This window comes from Bufo bufo, chromosome 1, assembly GCF_905171765.1.
Source record: "Bufo bufo chromosome 1, aBufBuf1.1, whole genome shotgun sequence".
Taxonomy (NCBI): Eukaryota; Metazoa; Chordata; class Amphibia; order Anura; family Bufonidae; genus Bufo; species Bufo bufo.
Window position 1 is genome coordinate 3,929,497 of NC_053389.1, and position 19,511 is coordinate 3,949,007.

At 48.5% G+C, this 19,511-nt stretch overlaps 1 protein-coding gene across 1 annotated transcript; it reads left to right on the top strand.

The window, feature by feature from the left end:
- The first annotated feature begins 1,479 nt into the window (after window positions 1–1,479).
- On the top strand, window positions 1,480–2,833 carry LOC120986776 (cornifelin homolog A-like). The gene is made up of 3 exons (XM_040415482.1): window positions 1,480–1,579; window positions 1,730–1,866; window positions 2,744–2,833. Exons 1-3 carry the CDS (start codon window positions 1,480–1,482, stop codon window positions 2,831–2,833), a joined length of 327 nt encoding a protein of 108 aa, XP_040271416.1.
- The last annotated feature ends 16,678 nt before the right edge of the window (window positions 2,834–19,511 follow it).

The following is a 19,511-nucleotide window of genomic DNA, read 5'->3' on the forward strand; positions in this document are numbered from 1 at the left end:
GTCCCCCATCTTCTCCAGCCCTGCTCGCCTTCCTCCTTTAGTTCCTCCAGTGGTCACAGGTGTGTTCAGGGTGTGGCCTTTATTTTTCTGAGCATTCATTGTATTTTATAGCTTGCATTGCTTGCTTTTGAATATCCACATTCCATGTGGGGACTCACCTGATAACAGAGGACAACAGCTCCCTGAAGACGTGCGATTGTCTCGTATCTGGACTGAAGCCGAGACCAGAACCGGACATCCAGGTCGCCTGGACTCCAAGTGACTAGTCAGCCTTTGCTTGGGCCATCGGGGTGGATTCGCACTGGGGCACATTTACTATAGTGTTTGCGCCTGTTTGTAGCTGATAAAATGCTGTTTTAGGCAGTCTTATTTTTTTAGTCGCATTTACTACTGAAATTGCATCTGTTTCAGAGGCTTTTGCGCCTCCTTTACCTATTTAAAAAAAAATTCCGACCTATTTATGTCGATGCGCCTTTTTTGCACCTGAATTTGTTGGTAAAACAGTCCACTTCTAGTGCTGAGCGAACTTGAGTTTGGCATCCAAAGTTCGGGTTATTGAAGAATCCCATTATGGATTCCGCTACCACGGACCATAACGGAATTCAGAATACATAACTGGATTCCTCCATAACCCAAACTTTGGACGCCAAACTTAAAACACAATTTTGCTCAACACTATCCACTACTCCCCCAGGGCTGGCCGACTCTTCTTCCTCTGTTTTCAGTGGTGGTGTTACATTTATTTTTTTTGCATTAAAAGTAAAAAATTTCTGGAGACATATGACTTTTCTCCGCAAAGAAGCGACTTTTTTCATACGCAAATAAATTAGACCAGTCTAAGCACGGACTGCCACAGATGCACCTCGTCATAAATTAGACATATCTAGCGGAAGCGCAGAGGGGACACTAAGACCGTAAAAGCCAGTCTTAGTAAATGTGCCCCAGGGGGCTGGCCTGATTTTGGGCCTATTATTTGTTAATGCAAAAAAAGTGGAACTTAGCCAATCAAAACTGCCGAATAAAAGTAAACTTCAAAGTGTGGTAGAAATTAGACGGTTTTTGCACTTAATTCAGGCGTAAAAACAACGAACCTACATATATAGGTCGCAAAATATAGACAACTCCTGAATTAATCAAATCTTCAAAAGAGTGGAACGAGGCGCAAAAGACTCTAAAACAGGCGGATTATCAGTAGTAAATGTGACTAATAAAATCAGACTGTCTAAAACAGCATATTTTTTACAAAAAAACGGGGTGCAGACAGCATAGTAAATGTGCCGCGGTGTGGACCTACCCTTACCCTTCATGCATCGTCTTCATGAGATCTTTTCCCCATTTGCTTTGTGAATTCAGATATTTGGGCGCACCGACGTCCTAGCGATGGCGACTTCCTGTAATATCTGACTTCTCTGCGCACTCGTGGGATTGGCGGCGTGTGAAATGCTCTGATTCCTGCGTCTTCTTTTCTTCCAGATCACAATGTCGCATTCAGTGAGCGTTCAGCCCCAGGCCATGCAGGGATACAGCACCAGCCACTGGAACTCCGAAGTCATGGACTGCTTCGAGGACATGGAAATCTGTAAGTGTTCAGTGATGGCCGACCGATGGAAGAGACCTCAGTGCAGGAACTGCTCCACCTGCGCCATCATTATGGTGTACCTGTAGTCTCAGGTTTCACGCCCCTCGTCCCTCTATGGCGCCCACGTGACTGTTATATTCTGTTTTTTAGGTCTTTGTGGAGCATTTGTCCCCTGTATTCTGGCGTGTAGGGTGGCTTCACAATTTGGAGAGTGCTTCTGCCTGCCATGTCTGCCGGAAACTATGCTCGCCATGAGGACCGGCATAAGGGAACGTTATCACATCCCGGTAAGTCGTACACCTGGTGCGCAATTTCCATGTGGCTCTCCGGAGGCTGTTACACCCTGATAGTGAGGAGCCAGGGGCGGACATGACCACCACACAGGGGGCCCCAGAGATCACAAGAGGTTGGCCGAAAACGGCAACTAAAGGAGCTGATTCATATGCACAGGGGTCGGGGGGGCCTTCCAGACTGTAGAGCAGTAACCGAAGTGCCCAGACTGCCCTGCTGAGAGTGGGGCTTAGAGGAGTGATGGGTGGGCTTATGGTGATGGGGTGGGGCCTAGCAGGGTGATGAGGTGGAGCTTAGCAGGGTGACGGGGTGGAACTTATGGTGACAGGGTGTGGCTTAGGGTGATGGGGTGGAGCTTGGCAGGGTGACAGGGTGGAGCTTCTCAGGTTGATGGGGCTTATGGTGACAGGGTGGGGCTTAGGGTGATGGGGTGGGGCTTAGGGTGATGGGGTGGAGCTTGGCAGGGTGACATAGTGTGCTATAGGTCCCCTGTACATAATTTTGCTTGAGGCCGCAGAAATGCCTGTAGGGGCCCCCAGGGGTAGTGCTCTAGGACACGTGGATAGTCATACAGCATCAATCTACATCAGTCCCTCTGAGGCGGTTGTCTTCTGCTGAGTCTATGGCAGGGGCCCCTGGAGGTTCTGTACCAATACAATAAGGTTTAGTGCAAAAACAGTAAAGTCTCTGCCAAGTGGCTCAGAAAAACACAGCAGCTTTCCTCCAGAAACAGCGCCTCCCCTGTCTACAGGCTGAGTGTGGTATGGCGTCTCTGCCCCATTGCACCAGTCAGGACCCCCGGACAGGAGGGGCGCAGCCAAGTCCTTCTAGGTGCAGTTTCCCTTTCTGACTGTTTCCTTTCTCCTGTTGCAGGGAACTATCTGCAAGGACTGCGTGTGCCTGACGTTCTGTGGACCGTGCACGCTTTGTCAGATGGCCCGTGAGCTGAAACACAGGAACTGATGGGACGGTACGGAGACACGCCGAGCCAGAGGGATGGTCGCTGACTGACCACCGCACCCAATGTGGAAGGAAGCGGCGCACACAAAGCCCCTAGACACCTGCCCACCACTGGCCGCACCGCGAAGGACGACTGATATCTCTCCATGTTATATAATATTCTCCTCTGATGCAGCCGGTGTGTAACTACATCTCCCTCCCTGCAGGCTGTCAGAGCATGCTGGGAGTTGTGGTTCCACACCGGCTGGAGACCCCTGCCCTGACTGTTTGTAGGAGTTTTACGTATTTGCATTTTATAAAATAAGATTATAATAAATACAGAAAATGTCCCTCACCGTGTGCCGTACATTTACCCCGCCGCCCCCTCCAGCAGCGCTGCCCCCTGGTGGGGACCCCGCGGAACGTCTCTCTACCCCGCGTTATATTAGGATTTGTCATCATCTGAAAAATGATTGTTTTTGGTTTTTCCCCAAATTCTTCTACATAAAAATGAGGATAAAGGTTTTCTGTGCAGGAAGCTTAAAGGGGTATTCCGGTTCCTATGCACTGGATTGGGGATAACTGTTAGATTGGTGGGGGCCCGACCGCTAGGACCCCCACAAATCCCATTCATCCTCTATGGCAGGAGGTGGGTGAGGCTGCACTCATACAGAATGGCCGGAGTATCCCTTTAATCAGCCATGTGGTATAGCGGTGAGGCCGGAGAGATATATATCATGGCTGCAGCGTCGGGGAGGATCGGCGTGGCGGTATTAGAATGGAGGGGCTTCATGGTGCTGAATATAAGGGGGACGGTAATTACTCTAATACCTTAACTGCATTTTTATTATTATAAACTCTGAAGACCCCATAACCATTTTTCCCCAAGATCTCTGCTTGCAGTCAGTGAGTAGAAGACACCCAGCCTGGCAGCGCTCCTGATCATGTGCAGTTTATTCATTACAGGAGGAACAGTCGTTCTTCTGACCTTGGTTGTCACTTCTGATGGAGGCACAAGTAGCAGGTATCCAGTAAGAAGCCCCACTAACAGCTCCCCGATCCCTGTGACACATGACGCTCCGTGTTCTTGGCTTCCCGTCATACGTCCCTCGCGGTTTCTATAGTCCAAGTCCTGGACACGGAGGATCCAGCATTCAGGAACGGATGCAGGGGAGGGCTGGCAGCCAGGGCCGGTGTAAGGATTTTTGCCGCCCTAGGCAAGATAAAAATTGCCGCCCCCCCCTTATCAGATGATCTGCCCATATCATGATGTCACATATGTTCCACCCCTTTCTCAGCATTTAAATTAAAAGAGAGTTATATGTTGCAATAAAGCCGCCTATTAAGAATGGTGGAGAATAACTACCATAACCTAAGCCATAGCTAAAGAAACAAACCTGGGGCGAAAAACAATAACGCCCCCCCCCCATGACACTTGACGACTTTTACAGAAGAAACTGTATATTGTGTGGCACAGTGTAGAGGTATACTGTATATTGTCTGGCACAGTGTAGCGTTATACTGTATTTTGTCTGGCACAGTGCAGGGGTATACTGTATATTGTGTGGCACAGTGTAGCGGTATACTGTATATTGTGTGGCACAGTGTAGCGGTATACTGTATATTGTGTGGCACAGTGTAGAGGTATACTGTATATTGTGCGGCACAGTGTAGAGGTATACTGTATATTGTGCGGCACAGTGTAGAGGTATACTGTACATTGTGGGGCACAGTGTAGAGGTATAATGTATATTGTGGGGCACAGTGTAGAGGTATACTGTATATTATGGGGCACAGTGTAGAGGTATACTGTATATTGTGTGGCACAGTGCAGCGGTATACTGTATATTGTCTGGCACAGTGTAGTGTTATACTGTATTTTGTCTGGCACAGTGCAGGGGTATACTGTATATTGTGTGGCACAGTGTAGCGGTATACTGTATATTGTGCGGCACAGTGTAGAGGTATACTGTACATTGTGGGGCACAGTGTAGAGGTATACTGTACATTGTGGGGCACAGTGTAGAGGTATACTGTATATTGTGGGGCACAGTGTAGAGGTATACTGTATATTGTGGGGCACAGTGTAGAGGTATACTGTATATTGTGGGGCACAGTGTAGAGGTATACTGTATATTGTGGTGCACAGTGTAGAGGTATACTGTATATTGTGGTGCACAGTGTAGAGGTATACTGTATATTGTGGGGCACAGTGTAGAGGTATACTGTATATTGTGGGGCACAGTGTAGAGGTATACTGTACATTGTGTGGCACAGTGTAGAGGTATACTGTATATTGTGTGGCACAGTGTAGCGGTATACTGTATATTGTGTGGCACAGTATAGAGGTATACTGTATATTGTGGGGCACAGTGTAGAGGTATACTGTATATTGTGTAGCACAGTGTAGCGGTATACTGTATATTGTGTGGCATAGTGTAGAGGTATACTGTATATTGTGTGGCACAGTGTAGAGGTATACTGTATACTGTGTGGCACAGTGTAGCGGTATACTGTGGGGCACAGTGTAGAGGTATACTGTATATTGTGGGGCACAGTGTAGAGGTATACTGTATATTGTGTGGCACAGTGTAGAGGTATACTGTATCTTGTGGGGCACAGTGTAGAGGTATACTGTATATTGTGGGGCACAGTGTAGCGGTATACTGTATATTGTGGGGCACAGTGTAGAGGTATACTGTATATTGTGGGGCACAGTGTATGCTATATGTGTATAACATAAACATACTCCACATGAAAACTTAGAATTACTTGACTTGGCCCTTGGGGATCTCGGACGCCACTTCCACACTTTGGCCGGGGGCTCGGCGGAGCTGATGTTGTGTTTTATCCTAATGAGAAAGATTTCATAATAAGGATTTGGAGAAAGGGCAGAGGGATAGCAGAGCAGGGAGAGGCTGGTGTGGCTACTAGGGGGTCATACCATGGGGGAGTAATAAAGCCCACCATAATGCCCCCCAGTAGAAATAATTCTCCTTATAATGTGCCCCCAGTAAATGCCCCTATAGTGCTACTCTTCCCCCTCTCTCCTAGTGCCTCCCATAATGTACCAGTATAAAATGCCCCATATATAATGCCCCAGTAGATGCACTCAGTGTCCCCCATAATTTGTAAGTATAAAATACGCCTTCTCAGTGCCCCCATAAAGGACCCCAAAGTAGTCCTCTCCCACCTTCCCCATAGTACCCACCATAATGTGTCCCAGTATAAAATGCCCCTATACAGAGCCCCCATATAAAATAGCCGTTCTTTGTGGCCTCAGTAGATGCCCCTATAGTGCCCACCAATAATGTGCCAGTAATAAGTGCCCCCATAGATGTCCCCCAATAATGTGCCAGTAAAATGTGCCCTTATAGATGCCCCCCAATCATGTGTCAGTAACAAGAGCCCCCCCATATCATGTGCCAGTAGCCAGAGCCCCCCATCATATGCCAGTAGCCAAAGCCCCCCTATACCATGTGCCAGTAGCCAGAGCACCCCTATCCGGATGTTCTCAAAGGTATTGCGAAGTCCTTTTAAGTTTTCCATATCTTGTATGGTCTTCTCCCGACGAGGCAGCTCGGGGGAAGGATAGGGGCTCACCCATTTTTCCAACACGCTTGGCTGCCAGAAGACGTTAGGCCCAATGAAGAAGCTCCGCTCCTGGAAGGCGTGATGGGCCGGCTCTGGAGAGCGTTCCGGTTCCCGCTCGCAGCCAGAGTAGTCTTCTTCTTCTCCCTCCCAGTCCTCAGGTTCTCGCTTTGGACGGGTCACAGCAGTTGCATAAGGGCCTCTCAGGCTCTCGGCAGGGTTGAACTCCACTTCCTCTCCCTCGCGGAGGCTGTGTTGATAGGAAGGGAGGTAGTCTCTCTTGACAGATCTTCTGTTAACATATAGGTCTCTGCCAGTCAGGTAATCTTGTATGAACCCGTAGCCACGGGCTTTGTCAAAGGACACCACCAACCCCTTTCTCCTTTCCAGGCGGGGTTGGGTGTTGGTATGTCGTTCATGGATAGACTTGGTCAATTCTTCATAATAGAGTTTAGTCTTTGTATTCCGCTTTATAGCGGCCTCCCGGATCTCTGCCATTAGCGAAGACCACTTGAAAGAGGGCTGAAAGAAGTCTCTCCAAGAGCCATAGCAGGGCTCTGGTTCTTTCTCCCGTGGCGGGCAGGCGGGTTTCTCCGGTCCCGGAGAGTAGGCCGGTGGAGCCTCCTCTGGCTCTACACCAATATTATTCATTTTTGGGATCTCAGGCGCGGACGTTGCAGCAAAGCTCTGTTCACTTTCCAACATGCTCGATCCTTCTCTGGAGAGCGATAGGGTCGCGTCAATTAGATCAGCCAGCTCCTCCCATTGCACTGGGAGGCCGCCCCCCAGGTATTCCAGTATATGGAAGGCGGAGTCCATGCTAGCCGACATGCAAATGTCCAGATAAGCAGTGGCGCCTGACCTTGAACTCCTTCCCGCTATTTCTTCAGAAAGGCGCCAATTTTTCCCGCCTTTTCGGGATGAAGATGACGCAGCAGTTATTTCAGTAGCCTCAGCGGCCATCTTTGGGTATAAACGCTGTCTATTCACTGACAGCAAGCAGGATGATGAAAAGTCCATAAAACCACACTCCAATGCGGCGATTTTCTTCCTCTTGATAGCGCAACACTGTACAGCGCTTTTTGGAGGTTTTAGGCACACTTTTAGTATGTTTTTCAGTCCACAAAATTCACTTTAATAAAACAGGCAATTTGTCACTTTGGTCACAGGGCAACTGTATAAGGCACAAAGTTCACGCTTCTTGCACTAGAAAGCGTGCGTATCCTGTTCGTGACGCCAAAAGAGAGGTGCAGCGTACTCAAGTTAGGTGTAGAAATGTTCCTGGGTGTTGTAGTGCAATAGACACTAACCTGAGACGGCTGACTCTCTGCAAGGGCAGGTGATGATGAGAAATGTTCGTGACGCCAGTGCCAATTAAACGGTGGCACGCCGTCCGCAGGAATAACTGAGGAACCACGTGATGTTAAAGCAGAACTCAAACTTTAGTAGTCATCATATAGGGACATTAACGGAAACGCAGTTCCTTTGCAGACAGTTGATTTTCAATACAATTGATGCAGGCAATATATGTATAGCAAGGTGACTTCAGAGTGTTAAACACAGGACTTGCAGTACAGGCAGCTTGCACTCTATTCCTGACTGATCCTGGAACATAGAAAATCTTCTCCAAGGCCCAATACCCTAGCTCTGGCGTATATCCTTGGTTTTATCTTTATCAAGTACCTCCTCTGTTGTCTTGAGTACCTCTTGCTTTTCCTGACTTGCCTCTGTCTCTCTCTCAGTTTCCTCAGGCTCTAGAAACTTCTGAACCCAGGTGTTCCTGCTTCTGCATAGATGAACTCAGGAGGGGAACCTTCTCTTTGAATCTGGAACCCGGTTACAGGGACTGCCATACCCTCTCCTGGTCCGCAGGCTTCAGGCCTGGACTTGACTCTGACATAGTCTAAACTCCAACTGCTGTAGACTGGCTTTAGACTAGACTGAATTTCCTTTCCCTGACTGGGCCTTATATAAACTAGGGCTCCCTCTAGTGACTAAAGATGACTTATACCAACTTCCCCATGAATATGGGGACACGACAGCACAACAAGTGACCCTTTTGGTAGTGACGGGCATTACAGTCCCCGTACACTACAATAGGGCCCCACCTATCTTGTGCTAGTAGCCATAGGGCCCCCCCTATCATGTGCCAGTAGCCATAGGGCCCCCCAATCATGTGCCAGTAGCCATAGGGCCCCCCAATCATGTGCCAGTAGCCATAGGGCCCCCCAATCATGTCCCAGTAGCCATAGGGCCCCCCTTATCATGTCCCAGTAGCCATAGGGCCCCCCCTATCATGTCCCAGTAGCCATATGACCCTCCCCCATCCCTATCATGTCCCAGTAGTTATAGGCCTTCCCGATCATGTGCCAGTAGCCAGAGACCCCCATCATGTGCCCGCCCAGTAGCCACCGGTATTGACAACAACAACAAAAAAAACACACTTATACTTACCTCCATGTCAGCGACGCGATGCAGCCTCTTCCGGCCTGTGTCCCACGCTGTACGGATCAGGGCTCAGCCCTCTGATAGGCTGCCGGCCTAGTGCCTGCAGCCTATCAGAGGAAGGGGAAGGGACACACCTCTCCCTCCCTGCCCTGCTGCACAGCCATCTGTATCGCTGTCCTGAGGATGGCGATACAGATGACTGGAGATGAGCGCTTCCACAATGTAAGCGTTTATCTCCGTGTGACACATGTCCTGCCTATAGTTAGTTGCGCTTACTAGAGAGGAGGCTCAGCATGAGGGGCGCCGCCGGCCACTTAACAAAAGTTTTTTGGACGCCGGCTAGGGCCCCCACGCAAGACGCAGATTTATTGGTTTGGCGTGGATGCATTTGTTAAGAGAACAATATATGAAAGGAACGTGCGTTTGTTGTCTCTAGTGCGCCTGATCAGCCGCTGGAGATAATGACGTTGTCCTGTAAATAAACATGCATGAGGATCATAGTAACTTTATCTGGCATTGATCACTGAGCAAGAATGGATGGGGTTCGCTCCAGTGGTTATAGGATACATGTGTTTGTGAGCTGGCTATGGTCTCATCTTCCTATGGCATCACTTCCTGTATGTCATCACTTCCTGTATGTCATCACTTCCTGTATGTCATCACTTCCTGTATCCTTGTTTTGGGCCAGCCCCTTTTACACCTTTTGTTAGTAAATAAAAGAAACAGACTGAGCAGGGAGTGGGAGTTGCTCAGCAAGAATTCAACATGAAAACACCTTTGTCTGACTGCGGTTGAGATTTTTACCTCTCCTTACACAAAGACATTAGAGAGCAGATTTCTAATATTAATATTTCTACAACACCAATATAAGGCCAAGGCTACACGGCGACTTCAGGTAGAGCGACTGAATGATTTTAACTATTTAATGACCGCTGCAATCTACAAGACTACATTCAACTGCAAGCATTCATGTGGAGGCAGCTGTAGTTAAATAGTTAAAATCAATCAGTCGCGCTACAATAAGTCGCAGTGTAGCCCAGACCTAAGGGTCACAACGCTGTGCGATCAATGGGTATATAAGGTGTGATAGGCCTTCTGCACACATATCCCTCGGTGAGTATATAAGGTGTGTGTCACGAACCAGCGGGTGTGAACACACTGTGACACATGTCCTACCTCCTCTAAGGTGAACCCCTCGATCTTCACTGTACCCCTGATGGTGGAGATAGACTTTCCCAAGGGGAACACCGGGTCGCGTCTTCTTGAGAAGGATTGGCACACGAGGCAGCTGGTCCAGGCAGACCAGGGGGTACCTGAGCAAGGTACCAGAGATACAGACATAGTCAGCAGGCCGAGTCCTAACCAGGAGCAACAGTGCAGAACCAAAGGATGAGGCAGAGGCAAAGTTAAACAAGCAATAGGCCAGGGCAGGTGGTCCGGGTTTGCAACAGGAGAGTCAAGGTAAGAAGGCTGGGATCTAACCGGTAGCGGAGTCCAGAAACACAAGCATGGGTCAGGTACACAGGAACACAAGCAGAGATAAAGCAACCTTTGCAGGACACAATGATCTTGACACTGAGGCATCTGGGAAGGGAGCTGAGCCACTTATATATGTGCAGGAGGGCTAGGATTGGTCAGCGAGGTCACATGATCTGACCCATAAAGCACAGGAAGTGACGCGCGCCAGCCCTTAACCCCCTCAGCCCCCCTAGCTTAAACACCCTGAAAGACCAGGCCACTTTTTACACTTCTGACCTACACTACTTTCACCGTTTATTGCTCGGTCATGCAACTTACCACCCAAATGAATTTTACCTCCTTTTCTTCTCACTAATAGAGCTTTCATTTGGTGGTATTTCATTGCTGCTGACATTTTTACTTTTTTTGTTATTAATCGAAATTTAACGATTTTTTTGCAAAAAAATGACATTTTTCACTTTCAGTTGTAAAATTTTGCAAAAAAAACGACATCCATATAGAAATTTTGCTCTAAATTTATAGTTCTACATGTCTTTGATAAAAAAAAAATGTTTGGGTAAAAAAAAAATGGTTTGGGTAAAAGTTATAGCGTTTACAAACTATGGTACAAAAATGTGAATTTCCGCTTTTTGAAGCAGCTCTGACTTTCTGAGCACCTGTCATGTTTCCTGAGGTTCTACAATGGCCAGACAGTACAAACACCCCACAAATGACCCCATTTCTGAAAGTAGACACCCTAAGGTATTCGCTGATGGGCATAGTGAGTTCATAGAACTTTTTATTTTTTGTCACAAGTTAGCGGAAAATGATGATTTTTTTTCTTTTATTTTTTTTCTTACAAAGTCTCATATTCCACTAACTTGTGACAAAAAATAAAAAGTTCTATGAACTCGCCATGCCCATCAGCGAATACCTTGGGGTCTCTTCTTTCCAAAATGGGGTCACTTGTGGGGTAGTTATACTGCCCTGGCATTCTAGGGGCCCAAATGTGTGGTAAGGAGTTTGAAATCAAATTCTGTAAAAAATGACCTGTGAAATCCGAAAGGTGCTCTTTGGAATATGGGCCCCTTTGCCCACCTAGGCTGCAAAAAAGTGTCACACATCTGGTATCTCCGTACTCAGGAGAAGGTGGGGAATGTGTTTTGGGGTGTCATTTTATATATACCCATGCTGGGTGAGAGAAATATCTTGGCAAAAGACAACTTTTCCCATTTTTTTTATACAAAGTTGTCATTTGACCAAGATATTTATCTCACCCAGCATGGGTATATGTAAAAAGACACCCCAAAACACATTCCTCAACTTCTCCTGAGTACGGGGATACCAGATGTGTGACACTTTTTTGCAGCCTAGGTGGGCAAAGGGGCCCATATTCCAAAGAGCACCTTTCGGATTTCACTCCTCATTTTTTCCTGAATTTGATTTCAAACTCCTTACCACACATTTGGGCCCCTAGAATACCAGGGCAGTATAACTACCCCACAAGTGACCCCATTTTGGAAAGAAGACACCCCAAGGTATTCCGTGAGGGGCATGGCGAGTTCCTAGAATTTTTTATTTTTTGTCACAAGTTAGTGGAAAATGATGATTTTTTTTTTTTTCATACAAAGTCTCATATTCCACAAACTTGTGACAAAAAATAAAAACTTCCATGAACTCACTATGCCCATCAGCGAATACCTTGGGGTCTCTTCTTTCCAAAATGGGGTCACTTGTGGGGTAGTTATACTGCCCTGGCATTCTAGGGGCCCAAATGTGTGGTAAGTAGGTAAATGACCTGTGAAATCCGAAAGGTGCTCTTTGGAATATGGGCCCCTTTGCCCACCTAGGCTGCAAAAAAGTGTCACACATCTGGTATCTCTGTATTCAGGAGAAGTTGAGGAATGTGTTTTGGGGTGTCTTTTTACATATACCCATGCTGGGTGAGATAAATATCTTGGTCAAATGCCAACTTTGTATAAAAAAATGGGAAAAGTTGTCTTTTGCCAAGATATTTCTCTCACCCAGCATGGGTATATGTAAAATGACACCCCAAAACACATTCCCCAACTTCTCCCGATTACGGAGATACCAGATGTGTGACACTTTTTTGCAGCCTAGGTGGGCAAAGGGGCCCATATTCAAAAGAGCACCTTTCGGATTTCACAGGTCATTTTTTACAGAATTTGATTTCAAACTCCTTACCACACATTTTGGCCCCTAGAATGCCAGGGCAGTATAACTACCCCACAAGTGACCCCATTTTGGAAAGAAGAGACCCCAAGGTATTCGCTGATGGGCATAGTGAGTTCATAGAACTTTTTATTTTTTGTCACAAGTTAGTGGAATATGAGACTTTGTATGAAAAAAAAAAAGAAAAAAAAATAAGCATTTTCCACTAACTTGTGACAAAAAATAAAAAATTCTAGGAACTCGCCATGCCCCTCACGGAATACCTTGGGGTGTCTTCTTTCCAAAATGGGGTCACTTGTGGAGTAGTTATACTGCCCTGGCATTTTCCAGGGGCCCTAATGTGTGGTAAGTAGGTAAATGACCTGTGAAATCCTAAAGGTGCTCTTTGGAATATGGGCCCCTTTGCCCACCTAGGCTGCAAAAAAGTGTCACATATGTGGTATCGCCGTATTCAGGAGAAGTTGGGGAATGTGTTTTGGGGTGTCATTTTACATATACCCATGCTGGGTGAGAGAAATATCTTGGCAAAAGACAACTTTTCCCATTTTTTTTATACAAAGTTGGCATTTGACCAAGATATTTCTCTCACCCAGCATGGGTATATGTAAAATGACACCCCAAAACACATTCCCCAACTTCTCCTGAGTACGGAGATACCACATGTGTGACACTTTTTTGCAGCCTAGATGCGCAAAGGTGCCCAAAGTCCTTTTAGGAGGGCATTTTTAGACATTTGGATACCAGACTTCTTCTCACGCTTTGGGGCCCCTAGAATGCCAGGGCAGTATAAATACCCCACATGTGACCCCATTTTGGAAAGAAGACACCCCAAGGTATTCAATGAGGGGCATGGCGAGTTCATAGAAATTTTTTTTTTTTGGCACAAGTTAGCGGAAATTGATATTTTTAATTTTTTTCTCACAAAGTCTCCCGTTCCGCTAACTTGGGACAAAAATTTCAATCTTTCATGGACTCAATATGCCCCTCACGGAATACCTGGGGGTGTCTTCTTTCCGAAATGGGGTCACATGTGGGGTATTTATACTGCCCTGGCATTCTAGGGGCCCTAAAGCGTGAGAAGAAGTCTGGAATATAAATGTCTAAAAAATTTTACGCATTTGGATTCCATGAGGGGTGTAACGGATCACCTGGCACCCCGACCGGGTACCTCCGTTGAATGAATGCTCCTAGTGCTTTCCGAGGACTCCAAGCACTCCACTTGACACCGTACGCACTGCAGACCCCACGAACCGCCGAAGCTTGGTTGAGGTCTCACCGTCTCCTACCCACCCTGGACCTACGACAAGGCTCCAGTCTCCAGTGGGTGGACCTCTCCTAAAACCAGAGATCAGGAACAGCCCTTAAAAGAGCTAGTAGTTATAGCCAGGGGAGTATACACGTATAGCAATCCCCACACACATGAGACGAGGCTCTATGTTGAAGGTGAAACAGGAACTGCCTGTACTTCACGTACAGCCTCTTTTATTCACAAACCAAAAACATAGTACTGCCCACAGGGGTTTGAAATACAACCAATCAGTAATTAACAACACATACAATGCAACTACAGCAACCAATCGTTCACGCCCCCAGAGGACCAGGATGAAGACTGGGACATAGGACAACATATCCCCACAATGCATCATGGTCTCCTCCCCTCTGTCTGGAGACAACCTGAGGAGCAATCCAATTATCTCTCAGAACAAAGGGAGATCGCCAATACACATGTAGATACAACAGAACAGACATCACCATTTAAACACACAATGGGACAATGGCACAATAGAAACACACCCAGCATTTTCCTCCCAAGCTGACAAGTTACAATTATTATAGATTGTTACAACTTTGTGAGTTTACATTGGCCACACATATAACTTACATTACTTCAAACAGTATAACGTGGGGACAAACCTATCCAAAATTCACTTGAATCGGTTCAGGGGTTTAAAAGTTAGTATATGGCCCATAATCCTGGGGCAAGAGGCCAGCAGTCAGTCCTCTCCAAAACCCAGTGGCGAGGTCGGTTTCGCCACACATCTCCCCCTCCCAGGGAAGACTAACCAGATACCTGACCTCACGGTCAGTACCTGAGTTAGTCTGGCAGTCCAACCACAACCCAATACTGGACCTGTTGAATCTTGGGGCCTGGCTCTGTTCTGTATGTCCCCAGCTGTTGAGTGGGCATCTGCTACTCCTCGCTTCCTTGTGGTTCTCCAGCTTGGAACTGTAGGTACTTGGTGGGCAGAGGCCGACTGCGCTCTGCCCAGATGCCAGCTCTTCCGCTGGGGTAGCCTGTGGGAAGTCCGGCTCTGGAGAAGAGGATAGGGGAGGGCAGAGGCCGACTGCGCTCTGCCCAGATGCCAGCGCTTCCGCTGGGGTAGCCTGTGGGAAGTCCGGCTCTGGAGAAGAGGATAGGGGAGGGCAGAGGCCGACTGTGCTCTGCCCAGATGCCAGCGCTTCCACTGGGGTAGCCTGTGGAAAGTCAGCCTCTGGAGAAGAGGATAGGGGAGGGCAGAGGCTGACTGCGCTCTGCCCAGATGCCAGCTCTTCCGCTGGGATGTGGTCAGGGAATCCTATCCCCAGGACCTTGTTGCAGATCGGCTGTGGAGAGGAGGAATCGCTTACCTCCTCCTCCTGGTATCCCTGCGGAGATGGCTGGAGATCTGGACCGACCGTCCAGCATCTCTGTAGGACTGGTAGAGAGACCTCGGTCCCATCTCCACCTGCCATCTGTGGGTCCTCCCAGGACCAGTCTGTGAGGTCCCTCAACATTTGCGAGTAAGGACCACCTGCGTCCACACCTGGCAACTCCGGCTGCTGTTGAGGGTCTGGGCCAGCTGTCCAGCATCCCGGTGGAGAGACCTCGGTCCCGTCTCCCCCTGTCTGTTGTGGTTCCTCACAGGACCAGTTTATGAGGACTTCTACCTCTGTAGCTGGTACTGAAGCAGGGGATACTTCAGTCGGGTCTTCCCAGCTGTAGGGTTGTAGGTCTGGGACTGCCACCCAGCTCTCTGGCAGTGTATATTGGGACCGAATTGAGCTGAAGAAGTATTGGTAGTCCTGCTCCAGCTCCCACTCCTTTGTCACTAGAGATGCCAGGTCTTGTCTCACCTCTCTCGCTGTAGCCCAATCATGCATAGCCTCCCTGTAGTCATAGATATCCCAGAACCGGGACGCTCCAGCATCTCCGAACTCCGGTTCTGCGAAGGCCTCAAACAACAGGCCAGGGCCATCAGAATTCTCACCCTCGGGTCTGTCGTGCTCAGCCATCCAGGGGGAGTGCCGAATCACATACCACCAGAGTGCCTGGTAGGCGTCGTCTAGCCAAAGCTCCTTCCATACCAGGCTCTCCAGTTCTGTCACCCACTCATTCAGGGGCTTCTCTCCCAGAAGGGGCATTCGCAGGGCCACTCGCATCCGCAACTGCTGTTCCTCACTGGGGAGACACTCGCCCCGCCGCCGCTGGGCATTTTCCAGGGCATCATACCAGACGCCTTTCCGGACTGCATCCCTCCAGTCCGGGTCATCCTCATCCTCGTAGTGGAACGCTGTTTGAAGACTAGCCGATTCCATCCTGCTGTAGCCAGGGGCGCTGTACGGATACTAGCGTTACCCTCAATTTAGTAAATCCACGAACGGTGTCTCCGAGCTGCTTCTCCTCACACTAGGACGCCATCCCACTGCTTGCCACCAATGTAACGGATCACCTGGCACCCCGACCGGGTACCTCCGTTGAATGAATGCTCCTAGTGCTTTCCGAGGACTCCAAGCACTCCACTTGACACCGTACGCACTGCAGACCCCACGAACCGCCGAAGCTTGGTTGAGGTCTCACCGTCTCCTACCCACCCTGGACCTACGACAAGGCTCCAGTCTCCAGTGGGTGGACCTCTCCTAAAACCAGAGATCAGGAACAGCCCTTAAAAGAGCTAGTAGTTATAGCCAGGGGAGTATACACGTATAGCAATCCCCACACACATGAGACAAGGCTCCGTGTTGAAGGTGAAACAGGAACTGCCTGTACTTCACGTACAGCCTCTTTTATTCACAAACCAAAAACATAGTACTGCCCACAGGGGTTTGAAATACAACCAATCAGTAATTAACAACACATACAATGCAACTACAGCAACCAATCGTTCACGCCCCCAGAGGACCAGGATGAAGACTGGGACATAGGACAACATATCCCCACAATGCATCATGGTCTCCTCCCCTCTGTCTGGAGACAACCTGAGGAGCAATCCAATTATCTCTCAGAACAAAGGGAGATCGCCAATACACATGTAGATACAACAGAACAGACATCACCATTTAAACACACAATGGGACAATGGCACAATAGAAACACACCCAGCATTTTCCTCCCAAGCTGACAAGTTACAATTATTATAGATTGTTACAACTTTGTGAGTTTACATTGGCCACACATATAACTTACATTACTTCAAACAGTATAACGTGGGGACAAACCTATCCAAAATTCACTTGAATCGGTTCAGGGGTTTAAAAGTTAGTATATGGCCCATAATCCTGGGGCAAGAGGCCAGCAGTCAGTCCTCTCCAAAACCCAGTGGCGAGGTCGGTTTCGCCACAAGGGGTATGGTGAGTTCATGTGAGATTTTATTTTTTGACACAAGTTAGTGGAATATGAGACTTTGTAAGAAAAAAATAAAAAAATTCCGCTAACTTGGGCCAAAAAAATATCTGAATGCAGCATTACAGAGGGGTGATCAATGACAGGGGGGTGATCAATGACAGGGGGGGTGATCAATGACAGGGGGGTGATCAATGACAGGGGGGGTGATCAATGACAGGGGGGTGATCAATGACAGGGGGGTTGATCAATGACAGGGGGGTGATCAGGGAGTCTATATGGGGTGATCACCACAGTCATTGATCATGCCCCTGTAAGGCTTCATTCAGACGTCCGGATGCGTTTTGCGGATCGGATCCATCTATCAGTGCATCCGTAAAAATCATGCGGACATCTGAATGGAGCTTTACAGGGGGGTAATCAATGACAGGGAGGTAATCAATGACAGGGGGGTGATCAGGGAGTCTATATGGGGTGATAACCACAGTCATTGATCACGCCCCTGTAAGGCTTCATTCAGACGTCCGGATGCGTTTTGCGGATCCGATCCATCTATCAGTGCATCCGTAAAAATCATGCGGACATCTGAATGGAGCTTTACAGGGGGGTAATCAATGACAGGGGGGTAATCAATGACAGGGGGGTGATCAGGGAGTCTATATGGGGTGATCACCACAGTCATTGATCATGCCCCTGTAAGGCTTCATTCAGACGTCCGGATGCGTTTTGCGGATCCGATCCATCTATCAGTGCATCCGTAAAAATCATGCGGACGTCTGAATGGAGCTTTACAGGGGGGTAATCAATGACAGGGGGGTAATCAATGACAGGGGGGTGATCAGGGAGTCTATATGGGGTGATCACCACAGTCATTGATCATGCCCCTGTAAGGCTTCATTCAGACGTCCGGATGCGTTTTGCGGATCCGATCCATGTATCAGTGCATCCGTAAAAATCATGCGGACATCTGAATGGAGCTTTACAGGGGGGTAATCAATGACAGGGGGGTGATCAGGGAGTCTATATGGGGTGATCACCACAGTCATTGATCATGCCCCTGTAAGGCTTCATTCAGACGTCCGGATGCGTTTTGCGGATCCGATCCATCTATCAGTGGATCCGTAAAAATCATGCGGACGTCTGAATGGAGCTTTACAGGGGGGTAATCAATGACAGGGGGGTAATCAATGACAGGGGGGTGATCAGGGAGTCTATATGGGGTGATCACCACAGTCATTGATCACGCCCCTGTAAGGCTTCATTCAGACGTCCGGATGTGTTTTGCGGATCCGATCCATCTATCAGTGGATCCGTAAAAATCATGCGGACGTCTGAATGGAGCTTTACAGGGGGTTGATCAATGACAGGGGGGTGATCAGGGAGTCTATATGGGGTGATCAGGGGTGATTAGGGGTGATCAGGGGCTAATAAGGGGTTAATAAGTGACGGGGGGGGGGGGGTGTAGTGTAGTGTAGTGGTGCTTGGTGGGACTTTACTGAGCTACCTGTGTCCTCTGGTGGTCGATCCAAACAAAGGGGACCACCAGAGGACCAGGTAGCAGGTATATTAGACGCTGTTATCAAAACAGCGTCTAATATACCTGTTAGGGGTTAAAAAAAACACATCTCCAGCCTGCCAGCGAACGATCGCCGCTGGCAGGCTGGAGATCAACTCTCTTACCTTCCGTTCCTGTGAGCGCGCGCGCCTGTGTGCGCGCGTTCACAGGAAGTCTCGCGTCTCGCGAGATGACGCGTATATGCGTGACTGTGCGCAGGGCTGCCACCTCCGGAACGCGATCCTGCGTTAGGCGGTCCGGAGGTGGTTAAGGAAGTGCTGCAGCAGATCACCGCTGAACACGGCGCCCGGGACTGCAGCAGTAAGCAGGGGAACAGCGGCACACAACAGTCGCTGTAACAGTACACCCCCCTTACGCACCCTCTTCTTGAGTCCATGATGAGACAAAAACCTATTTATCAAGCTTGGAGCAAGAATGTTCTCCTCTGGTTCCCAAGACCTCTCCTCAGGACCAAACTTTTCCAGTCCACAAAATAGTAGGTCTTACTGCCACACTTCTTGATGTCCAGGATGTCTTTGACCTCAAATATCTCAGCCGAATCTCCAGATACTGGAGTTGGGATCTTGTGCTAGTAGCCATAGGGCCCCCCCTATCATGTGCCAGTAGCCATAGGGCCCCCCAATCATGTGCCAGTAGCCATAGGGCCCCCCAATCATGTGCCAGTAGCCATAGGGCCCCCCAATCATGTCCCAGTAGCCATAAGCCCCCCCTTATCATGTCCCAGTAGCCATAGGGCCCCCCCTATCATGTCCCAGTAGCCATATGGCCCTCCCCCATCCCTATCATGTCCCAGTAGTTATAGGCCTTCCCGATCATGTGCCAGTAGCCAGAGACCC